General features: G+C 41.0%; 1 protein-coding gene across 6 annotated transcripts; it reads left to right on the forward strand.

Moving 5' to 3' along the window:
• The first annotated feature begins 1,997 nt into the window (after positions 1–1,997).
• Positions 1,998–20,577, forward strand: sap30bp (SAP30 binding protein). 6 transcript variants are annotated; one of them, XR_013934878.1, is made up of 11 exons: positions 1,998–2,124; positions 4,149–4,267; positions 7,055–7,099; positions 9,888–9,930; positions 14,759–14,847; positions 17,229–17,320; positions 17,540–17,652; positions 17,735–17,793; positions 18,536–18,623; positions 18,983–19,063; positions 19,545–19,682. XR_013934878.1 is itself a non-coding variant. In XM_080455543.1 (10 exons), the coding sequence occupies exons 1-10, from the start codon at positions 2,031–2,033 to the stop codon at positions 19,724–19,726; spliced, it is 924 nt and encodes a 307-aa protein (XP_080311669.1). In that variant the 5' UTR covers positions 1,998–2,030; the 3' UTR covers positions 19,727–20,577. The 6 variants fall into 6 exon arrangements, 2 of the variants coding, with proteins under 2 accessions (XP_080311669.1, XP_080311670.1); XR_013934880.1 differs by having other exon boundaries at positions 19,548–19,677; XR_013934877.1 differs by having other exon boundaries at positions 18,536–19,063.
• Positions 20,578–21,116: the final 539 nt, after the last annotated feature.

Consider the following 21,116-nt stretch of genomic DNA (forward strand, 5'->3'; position numbering starts at 1 on the left):
ATCAGTGTAAAATTTGTTTTCACACCCAAATGTTGGAACGACTTTCTCGTCACAATTCTGTCCACTTAATGTCAGGTTAGTAAGTAGTTTTTATCGAAAACAAATCAGTAAAGAGACCGAACCATTGTATACATACCTTATCACTAGGCCTCTCCTTTGACTCACGCAGCCAATATTATGAGTAAACATTAACCAGAAAAGTCTGTTTCTCCTGCACTACCTCAAACAAACCATTTTGTTTCACCCAGTCTGAAAACAACCAAATTGGAAATACAAGCATCGGCATTCGGCAGGGTTTGGATTTGAATAGACATAGTATATAATGGACTGAGTGGCAGTACCTCAATCAAGGTTGCCAGATATTCTGACATTCTGGCTGTATTCAAACCAACATAGGGCTGGTTCTGGATCAGGAAGTGAACAAAGAAGAGCTCATTTCAACCATTGGAACAGATTACATCAACTGAGCAGGGCTCACTGAGCAGTCTAGGTGAACACTTTGCACAAAAACAACCTGGGAAATGGACAGTATAGAGAGGTGAGTTTTTTCAAATGGGATTGTGCTGTTGTATTTTCAACACCTATAGTAATGTTGTAACTACTGTCTGCCGATACACTGCATGACATATGCAGTCCTGCCTATATGAAAACAAAAGTAAACTATTCAATTGCCAAACTAGACGTATTATCACTAGATAATGAATCCTTTCTGCAACTTTATACCTCTTTCAACTGTGTGCTGGGTTAAATAATAATTTGTCAAAAGTTTAACAAGATGATGATGTTGAGTGTATACGTTTGTAATGACAAATAGAATATAAATAGAAGCTTGTTCAGTATGCATTGGTGGTTACTAGTCTAACAGTAGTCCTTTGAAAATGTAAACCTATATGATGTCAATCTCCACAGTGTTCCACATCGCCCAGACACCGCGGACCCACCTGAACAATGGACACAGTGGATCCTGCTTCGTCTGCAGCATGAGCCGTGGGCATTGGGCGGCATGGTTGTCATAGGATTATTTGTGCTGGTGGCTCTTTCTCTGGGCATCTTTGCTCTGCTATATGGATGTTGCTGTGCCCCAAGAGAGAAGCAGAAGCAGAAGATAAAACAGATGAAGAACAATGTGATTTAGATGTGTGCATGCAAAGCAAAACAGCATGATGACTGAATCATTACTTTGAATGAATCATGAATTTGGCAGCACCTCATGTATCAATGGGTCAGTCTTTTAGTCTTCTGCAGTCTTGTGAGAAGATAGAATGCCTATTTTGTATTTAATATTCTATAGTATTTGCCTACTTTCAAAGCCAGAGCAGCCAGAGCAGCTTTCCCTCTTTATTTGGTGGAATTTAGACTTGCAATTTGTCAATTGTATTTCTCAAAACTTTTGTAAAGTCAAGGATGAACAAGGTCCTGTAATAAAACAATTGTTAAAGAATAATGTGTTAACATTTATTGTTTTTATCAGTGCTCTAAGGACGGTGTTTTAAGTGACACTACTTTTATTTCCTAATTCTACCACTTTTTGGTGAAGATGGTTAAGCTTTACCAAAACCACTGCAGCACAGTACTAGAGAGAGAGAGGGAGAGAGAGAGAGAGAGAGAGAGAGAGAGAGAGAGAGAGAGAGAGAGAGAGAGAGAGTATAGTATAGCAGCATCCAATTGGAAAAACTGCAATCAGACACTGACACAGCATCCTCAAATGATCAATAATGTAATATCTATTGTGTATTCACATGTATCTCTTATCAATCAGAACTTGTTTTTACCTGAAACTCCTCCTGTAAACCTGTAAGCATTTACAAATTTACCCCAAGGGCATGATATGGTATCAATATAACAGGCAATGCCCATTTAAGTCACGTTTTTAGGCATTTGACCATATTGATCAGTCTAGAGTAGACTCTAGCCTCTAGACTACATTTCCAAATAAAAAATCAGCGCATGCGTAGTCAGTTTTTATAGGTGACGCCATCACTGCGCGACATTGCGTTTATGCGACGTGTGTAGAAACATTAGAGACAGAAATGGCGAGTGGTAAAAGGAGCGCACTTCTCTCATCTTTAGCGGCTTATGGGGACGATTCTGAGGCGGATTCAGAACCAGAAACAGACGATCCAGGTACATATTATTAATTACGATCATCTAATGCATGGGGGCGAAAACCTTCTCTCTTTTTTGGCCAAATCGTGTTAGCTACTGTACTGCTGCTGCTAGCTTGTTGCTAGCACTCACAACAAGGCATGTTAAAGTCTATTATTTGATTGTTCTTTAACCTTTACACAAAACATTATGAAGACATTACAAAAGGACATATGAATACATTTCAAAATGGTTATTAAAGAGTAACAGTTCAGTTAACAGAATAGAAAACAAGGTAGCTTCCGTTACATAGTATTGGGTTCACCAATAGTAAAGAGTTTTATGTATATTTATCAGATTTTAACCGTTTTTAATATAGTACTTACGGTGGTTATTCCGTTATAGCAGAGAATGGCGACCTTCTTACAAATACCAGGGCTCCAGACTAATCTTTTAGTCGGTTGCATTGGTGCGCCTAACTTTTTGCACCAGCATAACATGGGTGCACCTATAGCCTTGGATCAAGACTATCCTAGATGTATTTGATTGAATCTGACTTTTGCTTTCGTGTCTATGATAAGTCAGACTCGATCAAATACATCTATGATGGTCTTGATCCAAGGCTAAGGTGCACCTACCTACACATACACACAAACATGGACAGACCTGCTAAATGTGAAGGTGCAGTGGTGATGCTGATGAAAAAAAATAATATTGCAGTCATGCTGCACTGGACAGAGTTTTAAGCAACCAGGTCTGTGAAAACAAGCCCATAATAAGCGTCTAGGGCAGGTCAGTCAAACCGTATTGTGTAATGTTGTTGTAGAGCAGTGGTTCTCAAACATTTTCACGTCAAGGACCCCCAAATTCATATTCCCATCTGAAAATATTTTGTGCCAGTGGCAGTGACCCCCTGTACAAGATTTGTGTTTTTAAAATGTTTCAAAAAAAGATTCCAGATTTTTCACATTTCTTTCAAGATAAAAAAGAAATGACCAAAAATACAAGCAATGTGTTGTGAGCGTGTAGATCACATCGACTTGTAGATCTATTGGGCTATTTTCAATAGTATATAGGGTTAAAGTGGTTCAACTGAAGCAGGCCCAAATAAGCAACTGCACTTTAAACGAGCTTAGAAAATCACAACTTCCAATATTTGCAAGCGACTTTACAGGAAAACAAGCACAAAGTCACTTAATATATAAGTTGACTTGGCAACACTGGTGCACTCTGGAGCCCTGAATATGTCTCTGTGACCATATAGTTACTTCTGCTGTTTGACACGGGAAGATGTAGCTGTCTCTGTGAACATCTCTGTTTAGTTTTTATCAAAACATACTGATTCTGACATTCTTCGTTGGAGTCTTGTTGAAGACGAGCGTGTCACGTAAATAACACTGATGCTTTCAACGTTGATTAACACAGTAAGAGCGCAAGTTGATCTTCCTGTGACTTATCTCTATTATTCCAAATCCATCTATTTGCCTTTTATGAAATATGTGTGTGCACTGTACATGTGTAGAAAAAGTGCCTTTGGCCTTTCTTAAATATAAAAACCCCTCCTAAAACATTAAAGTCAGGAGATTACTCCAGTGCCACCAGCGCTCCACCAGCCTTGAGTTATACCGATACCAATATTGGAAAACATGCCGATACTGCCTAAAATGCTGGTATCGGCGAGTATGGCAGTCTGTGCCATTCCCATACCACGTAATTTATCACATGATATTTCATTTACAGTCATATTTTGGCTGTTTCAGTTGATGTTGCATGACTGTTTTATACTCTTACTGTACTAACTAGTAGCTGCACAATTATTAATGGAATTTTGATTTATTCTTAGATCCGTGGTTCTCAAACTATTTAATTTCAAAGACCACCATAACTCTGAGAGTTTACACAAATGGACCCTTATGGGTTGATTTCACACAATGAGTGAAATCATTCACACATTGTGTTTCACCGCGCTGAGATGTAGTCCAGGAGTATTATTAGGCGTCAAGATTATTTTTCATTCACTGCGATAAGGTTTAACTCATTCATCTGCTCATTCTGCTCCCAAGAGGACCGTGGAGGGGGCCTAGTCTCGTCAAGTTATGGTGATGAAGACGGGACCCTGCTGGAAAATCCTGAAGATAGGCGATCTGGAGATGAAGACAGTAGAGACAGTTCCCGCAACTCGGTTAGTATTTGAATTTGACATTTTTTCCTGAGTTTCTCTTGTTTTTGTGAGTCATGATACTTGCTGAGAACAAGATGAAATACTTAAACTTGCACATCTGGCATTATCTGTTGAGCTTTCACTACAGATGGGTGCAAAGCCAGGACAAAAGTTACTGCAATTCGTTTGACATTATGTCAATAGGAATTTTGATTATGCTAACTTATACAGAATCCTTAGCCCCTTTCCCACTGGCATGTAGATCCACTGGCAATGTTCTGGCAATGTTCCATGTTGGTGTTATGTGGGAAAAGGAGCTAATGTCGATCACCATTTTATTTCAATCTATCTTCCCACTCTCGACCTTGTATAATCTATGTAACATTTCCATGAAGCTGGACTTTATTCGTTTTGTTCTATGAACAAAACTGCTTCATAAGAACGTAACTGTTCACGTAACTAAGAGATTTCTTTATGACTTCACCTCTAAATAGACATGGCAGGGGGCACGGTGTCGCACTCGGTAGCGCTGTCGCCTCACAGCTAGAAGGTCCTGAGTTTGATTCCCGCTTGGGATGCTGTGGGCACTGGGGGCGTGTCCTTCCCTCCGCGTCATCAGTGCCCATACCCTAGGTGGGGTTGGCGAAAGGGCCTTTCTGTGTGGAGTTTGCATGTTCTGCCCCTGTCCCCTAGGGTGGGTAGGTACCCTCACAAAAAAACATGCAGTAATCCTGGTCTCTATACTGCCCCTGGTCAGCGGGGGCGCCTGATGGAGGGGAAAGGAACTGGTTGTAATAATGTGTTTCTTTCACGCGCTACGTCCTCCTGGGGTAACTCCCCCCTGTCAGGTGATAAGAAGCGGCCTGCTCACTCCTCATGCGTTGAAGGAAGCATGAGCTCAGTTCGGGGCTCTCCCCACGCTGGCAGAGGGAGAGTAGTGCCTAGGATTATAGCTTAGCCAGTTGGCACTGGGTGAAAAAAGGGAAAATCATGGTATAAAGATTTTGAGAGAAAAAATAAACGGACATGGCGATCTTTATTATCTTCATCTGTAAAGTACTAAACCAGACCAATGTTAGTGTAACTGATAGTCACAGAAATTATTTCCTGGTGTTATACAAGTGGCGTAGTCCAGTGTTGTGTAGGGAGTGGCCGGTTGAGAGAGAGTGAGCAATGTATGTGTGTGGGGGTGAGACTGCTGATCGGAGCAGGGAGTCAGTCAAGTAATGCAGTGGAGGATTTCTGTTCATCCCCAATACATATTTTATTGTCCCAAAAAAAAAATCTTGCGTGCTTTAAACACGTCTCACATTATATACTGTAGTAGACATCACTTTCATCTATGTGGAACTGGGAACAGACACATAAGAAATGTATCCATAAAGGAGGGCATTTTATGAGTGACTGTCCACTGCCTTTGACAGCTTTTTTTTTTTGTGTTGTCCTTTGAGAGGAAGGAGCTCTAGTTCACCAGTGCTTTTTTAATTGTGACTATGAGTGACACACTGTCACTGTGTGTGTTGAAGAGCACAACTGTTTTACTGGGTTCCCCCATACTTGGTCCCCTCCTCTTTTCCCTCTACTCCAGTCCAAATCTCTTAGCCAATGTAATTAGAAAATAGCCAATCTACATGCTCATATTGCGTTGCGCTGTGAGCTTGTTTATCTGCTATGTTTTTATGACATGCAATTTTTTATGACGTGCACAGAATAGGAACGCTGGGGTTCGTGTGGTAATGGTTTATTTGGACTATATGCACTTCCAAGACCACTAGACCTTGCCATCAGGGCTCAAAATTAATTCCAACATTTTTGGTCCTGCACCTGTCCTGAATTCTAGTTTACTTTTATTTAAATCGATTATTGATTTTTGTTTATAATCGATTAGTTCGATAATCTGTTGCACCCCTAGTTGACTTACTGTTTCGTGTTTATTTCTGTTTGATAAATAAAATAAATGCATGACTGCAAACTGCAATTCAAATCCAAACCTGTTTCTTACACTTTGAACATATCTCATAGTATATAATTAAGCAGGCACAAATATCAATATATTACTGATGTTTAGGGGTATGTAGTATCTAGTATCTACTGTATGTCTATTCATGGCAAACCGTGCAGTGGAAGTCTAGCTTGTGCAGACTGGCCATTTCCACAATGATTAAGATCTATAAAACAGAATCAGGCGAACGTGCAGATTTATAGGCTACGTCTGACAAAAAGAATGGGTCTGCACTGCATATTTCTGTCTTTGTGTGTACAGTACACACACAGGTCCATGCAAGCATTTTGATTACGGTGGGATTTTCATGCCTTTTGTGTGGGTCTCTATGATTGATTTTGTGTGTCTAAGCGCTTGTGTGACGTAGCGTCGAGCTTGTCGGTGCCGCCTTAATTTTTTTTCTCAAATTCGAACACCCAACAGTTAAAATGATATATTTCCATGATGCATAAACGTAATGATTTCATTTGCAATGATACGTTTGTCTACTGCCCGCAGACACCGTATCTTTGTGAGCCAGAAGCTATTTTTATTGTCCCGGGGATAACTGTACATCCTTAATTTTGAGTTCTGCTTGTCGTAGTACGTGTGAGAGAGTCTTGCAACTTATGCACCTGGATCATGTTATGGTGCTCGGTGTGGTCCGGTAAATACAGTATTAGGCTCCTGGATGGATGTTGGGCCTGTTCAAGAGTCTCGTCTGGCCTGTAATGCTGTGTGGTCCCCCCCCCCCCCCTCCTGATGATCTCATGTCGTTTTAGTACCTACTACAGTGTTATAATCTCTCTGCATTTTTGTTTTTGTAGGACATGGACGAATCTGACGAGGGGAGAGCCGCAGATGATGTTAAGGTATTTGAAAACCCCCCCACTGCTGTGTGGGATGGTTTTGACTTGGGGAGAAGGAAATACTGTTTGTGTAGGATTCATTTGTCATTTGTGTTCTGTGACTAACCAAATTGCAGAAGAGTGAGGGAAGCATGTTGGTTCACTAGAGGGTGCTGTGGTCTGACTTTTGAATCTGCAAACTGCCACCAGGTAATGCCTGGCTGGTCAGTTGCTGCTTTTAGTGTTGGTATTTTCTTTAAGATGCTTATTCGTGCCTTGGTGAGGGCAAGGCTTTCATAAATATGTGTACATTTTCTGACGTCTTATATTTGCTCCTTGGGTGTTATACTTAACATAGCATTTTTCCTCAAAACACACCGTTTGGAATTGTAGAGTTCTACAATAATAATCCCACCATTAGTGTGTGAGTTTGAGTGTTTGAGTTGGAAGGCTGTTACATGTGGAGATCATGCCAGCTTCCTGCTGTACTGATTGGCATACTGTAGCTGTAGGTCACTAAGGTGAGGGTGGGTCACTTCTAAAAACAAAGAAACAATACAGTAGTGAGGATGTGTGGTCTATCACGGATGGAAAATATCGTTTGCAGAGTCATAGATATTTGAGTGAGATATGTTGCTCATTGTTTAGCTTGTCTCATTCTAGAACAGGTTTATTTATTCAATAAGCCATATTGATAGCTGCAGCACTATAGCTAGTAGAACTGGATATTGGCCTGAAGTGTAACATGATTCATATTTCCAAAATGTTCTATACAATTGATCATTATTAGATTTTGATACTGTACTAACATGTCAGTAATAGGCTATGTGACTGAAATTACATATTTTCCAGTCACGTTACATCAACGCACACAAACATCTGCATCGTCTGATGAGACTGGCTGTTCTTTTAGAATGTAGTTACGCAGCCCTAAAAGCTTGGCTGGCATTATGTTATATCTGCAGCAGTGTGTAGGGACATGACGTTTTGGCTAGTGTTGACTGTATGGACCCCAGTCGGTTCCAGAAAACATTCATTAGTGGACAGTACTTGCGGCTGCTCAGTTCTCCCTATTCTTTACTGGTAGCTATTGGCAGAACTCGACTCGGAAAGGAATGTTCCCTTGTCTATTCCATGCACAGATGCTACTGTATATTACTGTATGTGTCTGGACTCCGAACCTAATTCAAATCTGCAGATATGTAGTTTTCTGCAGAGGGTGAACTAATCTTTGCTACATGTGATGTGCTTCATCATGTGATTACTTAGTGATCATTACTAGGGCTGCAACTATTGATTATCTTCTTAGTGATTTTTCTATTGATACATTTTTTGAGTAATTGAGAAGCACATTGTTGTTGGATAATTAGAAATATAGTCAACAAATCAGTGTGTAACACATTTTCTTTTTTATATTCAAGTAAATTGATTAACCCAAGCCCTATTTTATGTTTTGTCAGACAATGGTGCAAAATGTGTCAATCTACAAGCTCTACAATTTACTGCTGCACCCCTAATCTTTACTTTGTGTGAAAGTACTCTCATATTTAGACCTAATCCAGTGGTTGAATGCTTACTAGTGAACTTGATAGAAGATAGAAGACTGAATTTTGCCACAAGCTTTTGCCAGACTGTATGGAGTAACAGCTTTAGCTACTTACACAGAATATGATTTACTTTAAGCTCTCCCAACGTTTTATTTTATTTTCTCACCCAGTCAGGTCTTTGGTGGAATTTAATGTAGGATTATAATTTATTGAATCATGCAACCATATTGTTTTTATTGAATAATAGATGTAGCTTTATTGTGGGAATTGGCCTGAATCTGAATGCAACTGAGCATTCAACTGCATATATTTGGTTTTTGGCTGCACTTGCTTTGCACGAATATTCCATTGCATCTGCTGGGCTCTACAGTGCGTTTTGTTTCATCTTATGTGTTCTTAGCTATCCATGAGCTTGTAGATTGGCTATTTTCTCTACTCGACGTCGTATGACGAAGTAATAGGACATAAGTGGTTAATTTGGTGATCTATTCATTAGTTCTGTTTCAGGCACTGGCTGCCATTATAGTTTTCTTGTTAGGATCTCTGGTTCCATTCCTGCTTCCAGATTTGCATGTCCTTGTGCCTCCCACCCTCTTCCCATCCTTCTGACATGGGGATCGCCCAGCTTGAAGAAACATTCTTTGATGTGCCCATGCAGTTGCTAGGTGACTGTATGTGTGTCTGATGCCATGCCAGTGAATAGGACCACTGTTCCTCTCTTGATGAGTGTGTGTTGTGTTCACAGCGCTGGCGAAGCAGGGGGGGGTATATTTGAGTGGCCTTTCACTTAAGACAGTCCAGGCGAGGACGTCTTATTTACCGTCCCATTTTCTTTCCCATTCGTGTTCCTCTTAACAAATAAATAGCTCTCCGAGTCCCTATCAACTTGCACTCTGTGGCATTCTGCTGCATTGGCACTTCTGTTTTAATGGTTGCGAGGCACATTCGTATCAAAGGGTTGTTGTTTTCAGCCGCACATCTTTTCTCACACGGCTCTGCTTGCTCTCTTAATAATTCCCAACAATGCCACGTGTTGCTTGTGTTTTTACAGCAACCCAGTTAAGAAAGTTAGTTCTGTAATTGCTCTCTAACCAGCAACATTTCTGTCTTTTAATAAAAAATACCTCCTTCCAGTACTGTCCTTGTACTGGAGTCTCCAGTTGAAAATTAAGCAGAGATGGTTGCTGGAGACTTATGTATCCCCCTCCCCTCTCTCTTTGTTGCTCTCTCTGTTCTCCCTTTCTTTTTCTTCTCGTCTTTTACAGGAGGTCACCGTGGTGGAAAAGAAAGATCCGAATGAGCTAGTTGGTGAGTGTATACTGACTCAGTCATAACATGCCACCAGCACATGCTGAATCAGACATATCTGTTCCGGATGCACACACCTGCATAATAAAGTACACTAGAATTCAAGAGATTCTGAATTGTTCTAATGCCTTGCCAAATCAAAACTCTGTGGCAATTGGGTGTTGGTGCCCCATTAATCAGTAACTTGAACACAATATTGAGTTATAATAGCCTCTTTGTTTGTCCACTGACGGATTCACGGACAGGTTGTGAAGGTGAAAACTTGTATTGGCTTTGAGTCATGATCAACCCTGTGTCAACAGTGTGTGTGTGTGTGTGTGTGCGCACACACACACACACACACACACACACACACACACACACACACACACACACACACACACACACACACACACACACACACACACACACACACACACACACACACACAGTAGGAACAACAAGGTAAGAGTCATATCAGACAGGATATGAGTAGTGAGATAGGGAGTGGCATTTTATATGCATTGAGGGTACACTTTTCCCTGTGGGTGTTTAAACACATGTAAAACCCTACAACCAGGTGCAGACATTCCCAAAGTTGTCTCATACAACACTGTCGTCATCTGTATAATTAACCCACAAACGAAAAAAGTGAACGCTATTTGGAGAGGAGAGAGAACTGGGGTACCGAAGGGGGACGTGTCACAAATTCTATTCCACAGTGAATGCACATAAACTGTATGTGTGACATTACTAGATGAATTGGCACGATTGTCTTTCCAAAGCTGGATTGGAATGAAATTCTCGAGTCTCAGCTTGATTCTTTGCATTTTGTTATCGCTGCCCTTTTCGATTGTGCATTTATATAGCGCCTTTCCCCATTTTTCAATGTTCATTACATTCACACACCGATGGCAGAGAAAACCATGCCAAGGCACCAACCTGCTCATTAGGAGCAGTTAGGGGTTCGGTGTCTTGCTCAGACACACACGCGCACATGCACGCACACGCACACACACACACACACACACACACACACAACCAGGGGGAACCAGGAACATTCTGTTTTCACTGCTGTCCCTTTTTGTGTTATAATAACACATTGGACCTGAGGGCTGAGGCGCCTCACTTCATGTCTCCTTCAGAGTTATATAGTATTTCTCATTAGATTTTATTTTGTATTCTTTGTCATTTTAGTTCAGTTTAGTTTCAGTTATTTTCCAGAATGGGTTTAAATGGTATTGGTTGTATTCATATTTTTTATAATATGGGACACATTCAGGGCCAGATTTTCATAATGGGTATTGTGTAATTCAAACACTTTTGAAGTCATGTAGACATCTCAGTCTCAATAAACATGCACCGACTAAAAGACAAGTATATTTTTTATTTTAACTAGTTTTGTTTGTACACATTGTTTTGTCGCCTTTTTTTCTTAAGTTAACCTAGTTTTACATTTCGTTAACCACTTGAGCCCTATTATACATCGCTGACTAGCAAAAATAGCTGCCTCGATGGGTTGTGAGCTTGTAGATTGGCTATTTTTGAATCAGGGGAATCTGACAACAATGGTGTAATCGTCAATTCCACCGCTTCTACTTTACCACTCAACGGAAGAAAATATATATAAAGATTGGAGGGAGGGCCGTGGACAAGACCATCCGTTCCATAATAATCACCAGATTCAACACTGTCGTTGTCCAGTGTGATTTTGTGACTCATAGCCTGTGATTGGACACTTGACATTCTTTCAGCGAGGCCTGGCTCCTCCGTCTGTCTGTCCGTTAAATGTCACAGTGTGTCTGGCAAAGGGCTCATGCCAGCAGGCTGAAGACAGCTCTTTGTCTCTACTCTAAAGGGACGGACATTGTCTGTCTGTGGCTTGGTTGAGTGAAAACCCCCGGGGGCACAGATTACGACTTCTGGCTGGTTTTGAGAGGGGGGGGAGGGGGGGCATTTTTAGGCTGTCTTATCAGCTTCAGTCTTATTTTGATCCCTTGCTCCATGTTCGCCGCTGAATGTGATGTTTAGACTTTTTTAAGTAGAAAAGAAAGTAACCACTTACAAAGTAGCAGGTAAAGTTTGAAGATTTATCACACACCCAATATTTACCTGCATTTGTGCTGATATTGCTTTCCCACCCGTAATGTTTATATATATATACACATAACAAAGCATAATCACGTTGTTTGCTTAACGGTTGCTTCGACAACGCGGCACATAATTAAATCTCCCACTGTCTCATTGGGATTAGTATGCTTCCGTCCCTATGGTAGTCGTAATGTATAAATGTGTGTGACTGAGTTTAATGAAACACTAAGCTCCTGCAACAAGCAGCATATGATTCATCAGACTTGCCTAGTCAGGTGTTTTTTTCACTGCCTGAGGACACAGGTTTTTTTTTTGTGTGTGCTTGCAACTGAATGCAAGTTTACTAGATTGTGTGTCAATATAACTATGGAGGTGTGCAGCTGTGTGCACACAGCCTGCATGTGCGCGTGTCTCCTTGCTTGTACTTGGGGGGGGGGGTGGATGGTGGGGTCTAGCTAACACAGGCAAACGCCCTGCCCCACCTTTATAACCCTGCCAGGGGAGGTGTCTTGTATCTCTGTCAATCTGGTTGGGGATGGGCACATCTCCAGACAGTTTAGTAGAACTGTCTGGAGATAAGGGAGTTCAGGGACGTGTGTTGCTTTGTGGTTCCAAATAAACAGCGGGTCAAGGATGTCACTGGGGAAAGAGCAAGTTATTGGGAGAAAGTGAGGTGTGTGTGTGTGTGTCTACATTAGTGGTTCTCAAACCTTTTAATTTCAAGGACTATGAGAGTGTACGAATGGAACCAATTGGACCCATAAGGGTCCATACAAGCATGGTTTAGTTGACCACTTAAACCCTCTGTACTTTGCCAAAAATTGCCAATCTAGTACATACTCACAGCGTGCATTGCATCGCATTGTGAGCTTGTAGATCTGCTATTTTCTGCGAATGTTCCCCCCAGTATAGGGATGCAAGGGTTCAAGTGGTTAACGCACACCCACGCATCCCCCCAGTATAGGGAGGCTAGGGTTCAAGTGGTTAACGCACACCCGCACACACACACTCTGAAGGTCAGCGCTTGCACTGGTACTGTACTGTACTTACTGTACTGACAGCAGATATGCAGCAGAATAAGCAAATATGCAGGCTTACCGCCAAACGTTGGCCATATTGAACTCTCAGTATTGAGTTCTGCAAGATAAGAACACGTTAGACAATGGTTGGCCTGAAGACGGCACTTTCTGAAAATTATCTTTCCACCTCCAGTCGTGTTTTTACTTGTCAAAATTCTGCACATGATGTCAACAGAGACGGATCTCTCATGTGCAGCGAACACATGTCCGTGCACATAATGGACACGGCACGTAGCCTGCACATGACCGACAGCTCTGAGGCACTCTGGCTGATTGGGATATACAGTGAATTAGAACAGTGGCTCTCAACCTGTGGGTCGGGACCCCCACATGATTTTTGGGGGGTCCCCAGGTGACAGTGAAGTGATAATTTAAGGACTTTTAAGACTTTTATAATAACTCAACAACAAAAAAAAGAGAGACCATTAATGTACAAACTATATTATAAAAACTCGTCAAACATTGGTCAAATAATATAAGAAAGAGGCAAAAAAAATGAAAATAGCAGATCTACAAGCTCAATTGTGAGCTTGTAGATCTGCTATTTTCACTATTTATCTGTGTAACACAGTAAATGTAATGCCTCAACTCCTACTGTACAATTCCAAGTGCTTGTCAGGGTGGGGCGTCCCCAGTTCAAATATGATTCTTTTGGGGGGTCGTAGCCTGAACAGGTTGAGAACCATTGATTTAGAATGCTGGTTGGTTCTCAATGTGGGGTGAGCGGACCCCCAGGGGTCCATGAGGGGGTTCCAGGGGGTCCCCAGCTTAAATGCTTGATAGTGGGAACCAAAATGGACCAAAATGTGATGCCAAGAGTTATAGATATTACAGTGTAGATAGGGGTCCAAGAAAAACTTTAGAAGAATGCCTGGCTTGCAGTCAGTGAAAGCAGAACAAGGAAAGGGAGTGTGAGAGAGAAAACAAGGGAAGATGGGAACCTCCCATCTCCGTACAAGCCCCAACAGCTGTCACTCCCTGCACACGCCCTGTTTAACGAGTATCAAACCCAAAGGTACACGATGAAACCCAAGCGGTACATGATGAAGAACAACAAACAGACTGAGGAATTTACCAAATATGTGCATCTATTTAGCACGCACTGAACCATTCTTGTTTCTTAATGATAATCTCCATGTTCCATCTCTTCCTCTTTTGTCATCGAAGAATTTATTTGAGATGAAGAAATGATCATACTTTTTATGTGCAGTAATTATGACTCATTTGAATTGAACTTGATGTTACATGTTTTGCGTTGATGTAAGATAAGGTTTGTTAGAGCATTCAAAGAACCACTTATTTTTTCTTATGAAGGTTCAAGCCTATAATTTAAGGGATGGAGTCAAATAATTACTTATTGAAAAGGGATGCCTATTGGGTTCATGGGCTTATTACTTTGGATCCTTTTGGTTTAAATGGCGTGCTATATTTAAGAGATTAAGAGATCCTAAATATTTTTTTTGAGTGGTGTTTTGTTTTGTCTGCGTATGACTTAATGCTCTGCCTAAGTGCCTATGCAATATGCATGTCCTTATGCATACTGCAGTAAATGGGTTATTTCAGACACCTGCTGATTTTGATCTGATAAAAGAATATAGAATATTCATCAGCATATATATACCTATGTGCAAACCACTGTGAAAGAGTCTTACATGTGGATGTTTCTCTCCTTTTCCTAGCTCTTTTCTCAGAGAAGGTCAGGAACATGTCACCTGATGAGATCAGGATCCCGCCCGAGCCCCCCGGACGCTGCTCTAGCCATCTTCAGGTATATAAACACACACACTTGACATGGCATTATTTATCAGCCTTCCACTGCAACATAATCAATCAATGTTTTCCTTCTTAATTATTTTAATGAAATGTCAGTCAATGAAATATGAGTGTTTAATTAAGTGGTTAATTATTTATTTTTAGTTACAATACATCAGTGTTCAGCTGTATAGATAGAGTCCTACCTCTCATCATCTGCTGTGTTTCCCCTAGATATTTTTTTCAGGCCTGTTGAAAACCCTCTAAAACACATGGCACATAGATTGGCATGGTCAGATGGCACAGCACATAGTCTGCACGCTTAATATCTGTGTTAGCATTTTTGTTCACTCTATATATTTGAGAATTTAAAAGAAACTGATCACACAGAGAGAGTGTGATTAAAGAAGCTGCATTTCATTTTATTGTTATTTTTTATTTAAAGCTCCCAAGCACAAGTTATTATTGCTTTATGAATGGGATTTGGTGTACATTTTGGAGATTTTGTTGTCTTGGTGGCTGGGGTTCTCATTGGCCCGGTGGCAGTCATACCGGTGGCAGAGTCAGTTATAGTGGAAACACTGAATTCTGTGCTATCTATCTCAAGCACATAGTCATTTATTTGACACCTCTTTGTATCACTGCTGCCAGTCATATAATTAGTCCAGATTATGTTGTCTATGTGTGTAAATGTCTTCAGGGTTTTGATGACTTTGATCGGGGCTGTGGTTTTCATTACTACAGCTCAAAGTAGACAGTTCTTGTGACTATGAATGTTACGGTGTGCCTGTATTAGTATTTATGTGACGTGTAGCTTCCAGGTAGTAAAATCTACTTCTTGACAAATAGACTTGCTGCTGGTTCTGAGAACATTTAGTTGTTCTACAGTGTCAGACATGCAGGCAGCATACACTCACTCTGTCTGGTGCATGTTTGAGAATCCAAGAACGTTTTGTCCCTGCTGATGTATCACACAGTGGGTTTTAATTTGTTTTCCCCAGCAATAAACATAACTCTGTGATTAACACTGAAGTGAACTCTTAGCAAACGTTTGTGTAAAGATGCCCTCGGGGACTAGAAATCATTGCTGGAGTCTGTATGACACACACCCTTTTTAAATTAGACCAAGCTTGCTCTAAACTGTCTTCTTCCATTAATGATGGCTTATCATCTGTGTATGTTACTAGACTTGTTTTGCAACTGTGCATCAAGCTCCTTCAGAAACAGAATCCACCTCTCCGAGGTGTCTCGACAGGTCAGGACTCAAGAGGGAGTGGCAGATGGCTGAATTAGTTGCCGAGTGAACACCTCAGCAGTCTACAAGTATACCCCCTCTGGGCTAGCACTCCCCTGACTGTGAGATGAATGACTAATGATTCACCTGAATAGGCTGCAATGCATGCATATCCCTACCCTCTGGACATGCTCGCTACGCCATAGGAGGAAGAGGAGATAAGGACTTTTAATGACACAGCGAATGGGGTCTTAATTGTTTCCTGTTTTCAGGAAACGATGTCAAAGTTTAACAAATCAGTTAAACTCGATATGCTTTGTTGACCAGTGTCCCTGTCCCCCAGGGGTCTGCACTAGGCCACCTACTTTTCTCCCTCTATACCAAATCTCTACGTCGGAAATGGTTGATCTACAAGCTCACAGGGCTGTGTTTTGCAAGACATTGTGAGCTTGTAGGTCGGCTATGTTTGCCCCAGAATAGGGATGTTAGGGTTCAAGTGGTTCATCCATTCTGTGTGCTTGTTATTCCATGTTATGTTCATGCTGTTCCCAGGCTATGAGTTTTCCCTCTACCCCTGCTTCCTTAGCTAAGAACCTCAAAAAAGAAGTTCCCCTGGTAACATATCTCATTTTCAGAAAGAGGTGCCATAACATTCCAATCCTCCAACTTGTGCCTTGTAAATCCTAATTTATCATTGTGGATTCCCTGGCTTCTGTTAACAGTAGCAGCTCTGGCCAGCACCTTGTGGCTCTCTTGAGCCTCGTTGTCAAATATTTCTCAGGGGTACGAAACACTGAGGACACACAATGACTCCATTCACATCGTGTCTTACTACAGATCTATATGGGTACTACGTATCATAAAGCCTTGTTGTACTGTGCTCATTTGCACGCTGGTGTTGCACACAACACATTGTGAGCTTGTAGATCTGCTATTATACTGTATGTGTGCAATATGGCTCGCAATAAAGTATAAATCGGGCATTACTGTATGTAAAGACACAAACTTTGCGGTGTGCCAAATTCAGCTGCCATGGCATTAATTCCATCTGAGTTATGCTGAAATTGAGACGATTGATGATGGCAGCCTAACAGCACAGGTCCTTATCTCTGCACTTTTTGCGACACAATATTTTGATTGATCATTTGTGTGTTTTGTAACAGGAGAAGATCTGTAAGCTCTATGAGAGGAAGCAACAGGGAGATTTTGACACAAATAACCACATCCAGAAGAAGAAAGAGTTCCGAAACCCAAGGTTTGTCACTAAACCCAAGAACAGACCCACAAACACTTAGCTTGTTGTTAAACAGATAATGAGTCTATCACATGCAGCATTTTTGAGATTTTTGATGGACGCACGTTAAAGCTCATCCATTTTCTCTGCTCGAAAACCATAATTTACAGCAGATGTTTGTAAGCACAGTATGTCTTTGCTGATGTCACTTGCTGAATTGTGTTTTCGGTGCCTTTTCAGTATCTACGAGAAACTCATCCAGTTCTGTGGTATAGACGAGCTGGGGACCAACTACCCAAAGGATATGTTTGATCCTCATGGATGGTCAGAAGACTCTTACTATGAAGCTCTAGGTAAGCTGAGTGCATTGTATGTTTCTCAGCAAGGCTATGTGCTTAACTGTACCTGAACAAAATGTATCTCTCTGCCCTTCAGCCAAGGCACAGAAAGTGGAGATGGACAAACTGGAGAAAGCCAAGAAAGAGAGGACCAAGGTATGGACAACAGCTACATAAAATGTCCGGTATTCTTCTAATTCCTCACAAAGAAATCGCATGGTTGATTCCTCTACTGTTCCTTCTCTGTCTGTGTCGGGCATGTCTCCACCAGCTGCCTTTTAGTTTTTTTACTTTGTGTATAGCACACATATACATACTGAAAGTAATGTTGCCAAGATATCCCTTCATCCCCGCTGTTCAAGCCCAGCCTTGTTGTGTTTTGTTTGTGAGCCATGCATGTGTACTTACGCTGGACGTGTGTGCGCGTTATACTGACAAGGTACAGAATGATTCTTCAGAATAATCCGCCCTGACGGGAATAATGTTTGATTTGTAAGTTAGTTGCATACCAGGGTTGCAGGATAGCAGATCTACAAGCTCACAATGCATCACGGTGCAACGTGCTGTGAGCTTGTAGGCCGGCTATAGTTTCAGAGCGCGACACCGCCACGCAACTAACTATAAATCACCCTTAAGGTGCCAATGTTGGTTGCCAGTTAAAGGTGCAGGGTGTGTCTCTGGGAACATGGTAACCAAACAGTGGGACACATGCTTCCATCATCGACTTACTCACTGCCATGCATGAGCCTGCAAATGCTTCAGCACTTTAACTTGAATGAACATGTAGCCTAGACAGATCTCCTTTGTTCACATCATAAATATAATCATTATTCAAACTTAGTGGCGAAAACAAATCATTTAAATCTTTGTTTTACAATTCTGCGTCTTCTTACCACAGATTGAGTTTGTGACCGGTACCAAGAAAGGCACCAACCCCTCTATCCCACCACCCTCCACCACCAGCACCACCAGCACCACAGCCACAGGTAAATATTTTACTGAAATACATTTCACAGCTCACAGGATCAATACATGTCATGGTCTATTCAGTGATTCATCTGTCTATTCGGCCAAATATTGTACATAAACGTAGACCATTTCCATTTACAATTTAGGCATTTAGCAGATGCTCTTAATCCAGAGCGATTTACAGTAAGCAAGGAAAACACAAGGTAATACACCAAATGCATAGAAATAGTAATCTAGGATCGTAGGTAAACCAAGAACCTATCATCAGTCTTAACAGTAGAATATCCAAACAATCTATATCTATAAAAAAACCTATGCCAGGTCAACAATGACCTGGCATCTGTCTACATAACCTGCTATCTAAATTTCATTTTAGCCTTTGCATAAGCCTGCAAGGTCGTCGAGGCTAGTGCAAGTGCTATGGCAAGTGCTACGGGCTAAGGTGGAGTCTGAAGAGGTGAGTCTTCACATTATGGTGAAAGATTGTGAGTGAGTCTGCAGTTCTAATTGCAATGGGGAGTTCATTCCACAGTTTGGGAGCCAGAAGGGAGAAGAGCCTGGGACGTGTGGAGCGTTGTCCCGGATTAATGTGTACATTTTCCTGAAAGTTATTAAAATCTTAGTTACCATAGTTTCCTGGATAATTGTTGTCAACATTGTCTAAACATTGAGCTGTTAAGAACTCATTGACGTTTGTAAATACATATTTCAAATCGGTCCGCACTTTTAAATTAATTAAAATGAATCCGTTTCTTATTGTTATATAAGATGATGTTTGGCAGCATATGTGGTGTCTATTGTTTGTCTTTTGTTTTATGTGTTTTGTTCTTGAAAACTTAATCAAATTTAAGTGAAAAAAATATATATATTAATCAGTTTCCCAGGGACACCTTTGCCTGTCCACTCATTCCTGTGTGTCTTCTGCCATTCCCCTTCAGCAGAGGCCCAGAAGAGGAAAAGCAAGTGGGACTCTGCTGTCCCCGTGACCCTGGCCCAACCCACTCTCCTCACCACTTCGGCATCCCTGCCAGGGGTCGTCTCTGTGACAACCACCGCCAGCGGCACCAAGACAACAGTTATCTCTGCTGTAGGCACCATCCTAAAGAAAGCAAAACAATGAACACGAGGGGTGTGGGACAATGTGCATGTATTGAGTGAGTGAGTGAGTGAATGGCTGAGAGTATGAACAGTGTGCACATGTTTCAATGTTCTTTCTAAATGTAAACATTGCAAGAGAGAGAGAACTGAACTGATGGGCACTTATTGTGCATTTTTATGCACTCATCGTGCATTTTTTAGGCACAGCCTTCAAAGGCCCTCTGCTACACAAAGACCCACTCTCCAGACTACTGCCTTTGATCTCTGGGATTGTATCTGTAACATTGTGTCTAAAGCCCGATACTAAACTAATAGTGAAGTTACCTGTGTGGAACCATTTTAAATCTTTGATGTCAAGGATTTGTACATTAAGCAAAGTGATGCATGATATGTTATAAATAGCAACTGTGAACTGATCATTTGGTAGAAGTGGGAATCCACACTGGTTATCTGTTGTTACCCAGCTCTACAATCGGCCTCTATTGAAGCTATGCATCGGCCTAATCTTTATTCAGATCTTATTTCAGCTCAAAACTGTTTCTTCAGTTGGCATGAATGCCCAAAGTGATTTGAAAGATTACATGGTCCCTAACCTGTCATGTGCATCAAAAAACGAATGACAAACTTGTTAATTTTTAATTTCTGTTTGGATACAATATTTTCATGGGTCTGATGTCAATCTTGTACGTGTGGAGATGTGCATCAGTATTTGTTTCACTCATCTGTTAAGATTTGCTGTTTTGGTTTTATTTTCAATGTCTCACGTCTCATAAATATAGAGTAAGGTTCTGTTTCTTTTTTTCTTTTTCTTTTTACAGTTGTACATATATCACTGACAAGGTAAATAAATTTGATTGGATGCTGTCTTTTCAATTTCAGTTCTTGTCGATTACTAATTTATGCAGTACACTATAGTAACCGTGACATGTCAATTTAGATTAAAGCTACAATATGGAACTTATTTTAATAAATTAAACATTTCAACCAATGGTAGAGTATCTTAATACAATGATAACAGTGGTTGGAGGTGATCTCCCTTCTCTTTCATAAAACTTATGGATTGTAGCTTTAAATGTTCATCCAATGTACAGTTCTGCCCAGATGACACTGCAAACATTCTGTTCTCAAGCAGTTCTAGTACAGATTTGAATCTATTTTCCAAGGCAATGATAGTCCTCTTGTTATTGTGAGTAAGCTCTGTTGACTACAGACATTTGGCCTGAATCTCTTGTCTGTGTCTGACAGCATGTGTTCAGCAGGTGCAGTTTGGATTTACTTCTGTCTCCACATCTGACTTCCATCCAGAAGATTTAGGAAGAGGCCACTGAGGTCAAAGTTTTCACTGTCAGCAGATTAAAATACACCTTTTACAAGAACACGACCAGCGCCCTTTGGTTTTAACTGCCATTGAA

Source organism: Gymnoscopelus braueri, assembly GCF_963280865.1.
Source record: "Gymnoscopelus braueri genome assembly, chromosome: 17".
Lineage (NCBI taxonomy): Eukaryota > Metazoa > Chordata > Actinopteri > Myctophiformes > Myctophidae > Gymnoscopelus > Gymnoscopelus braueri.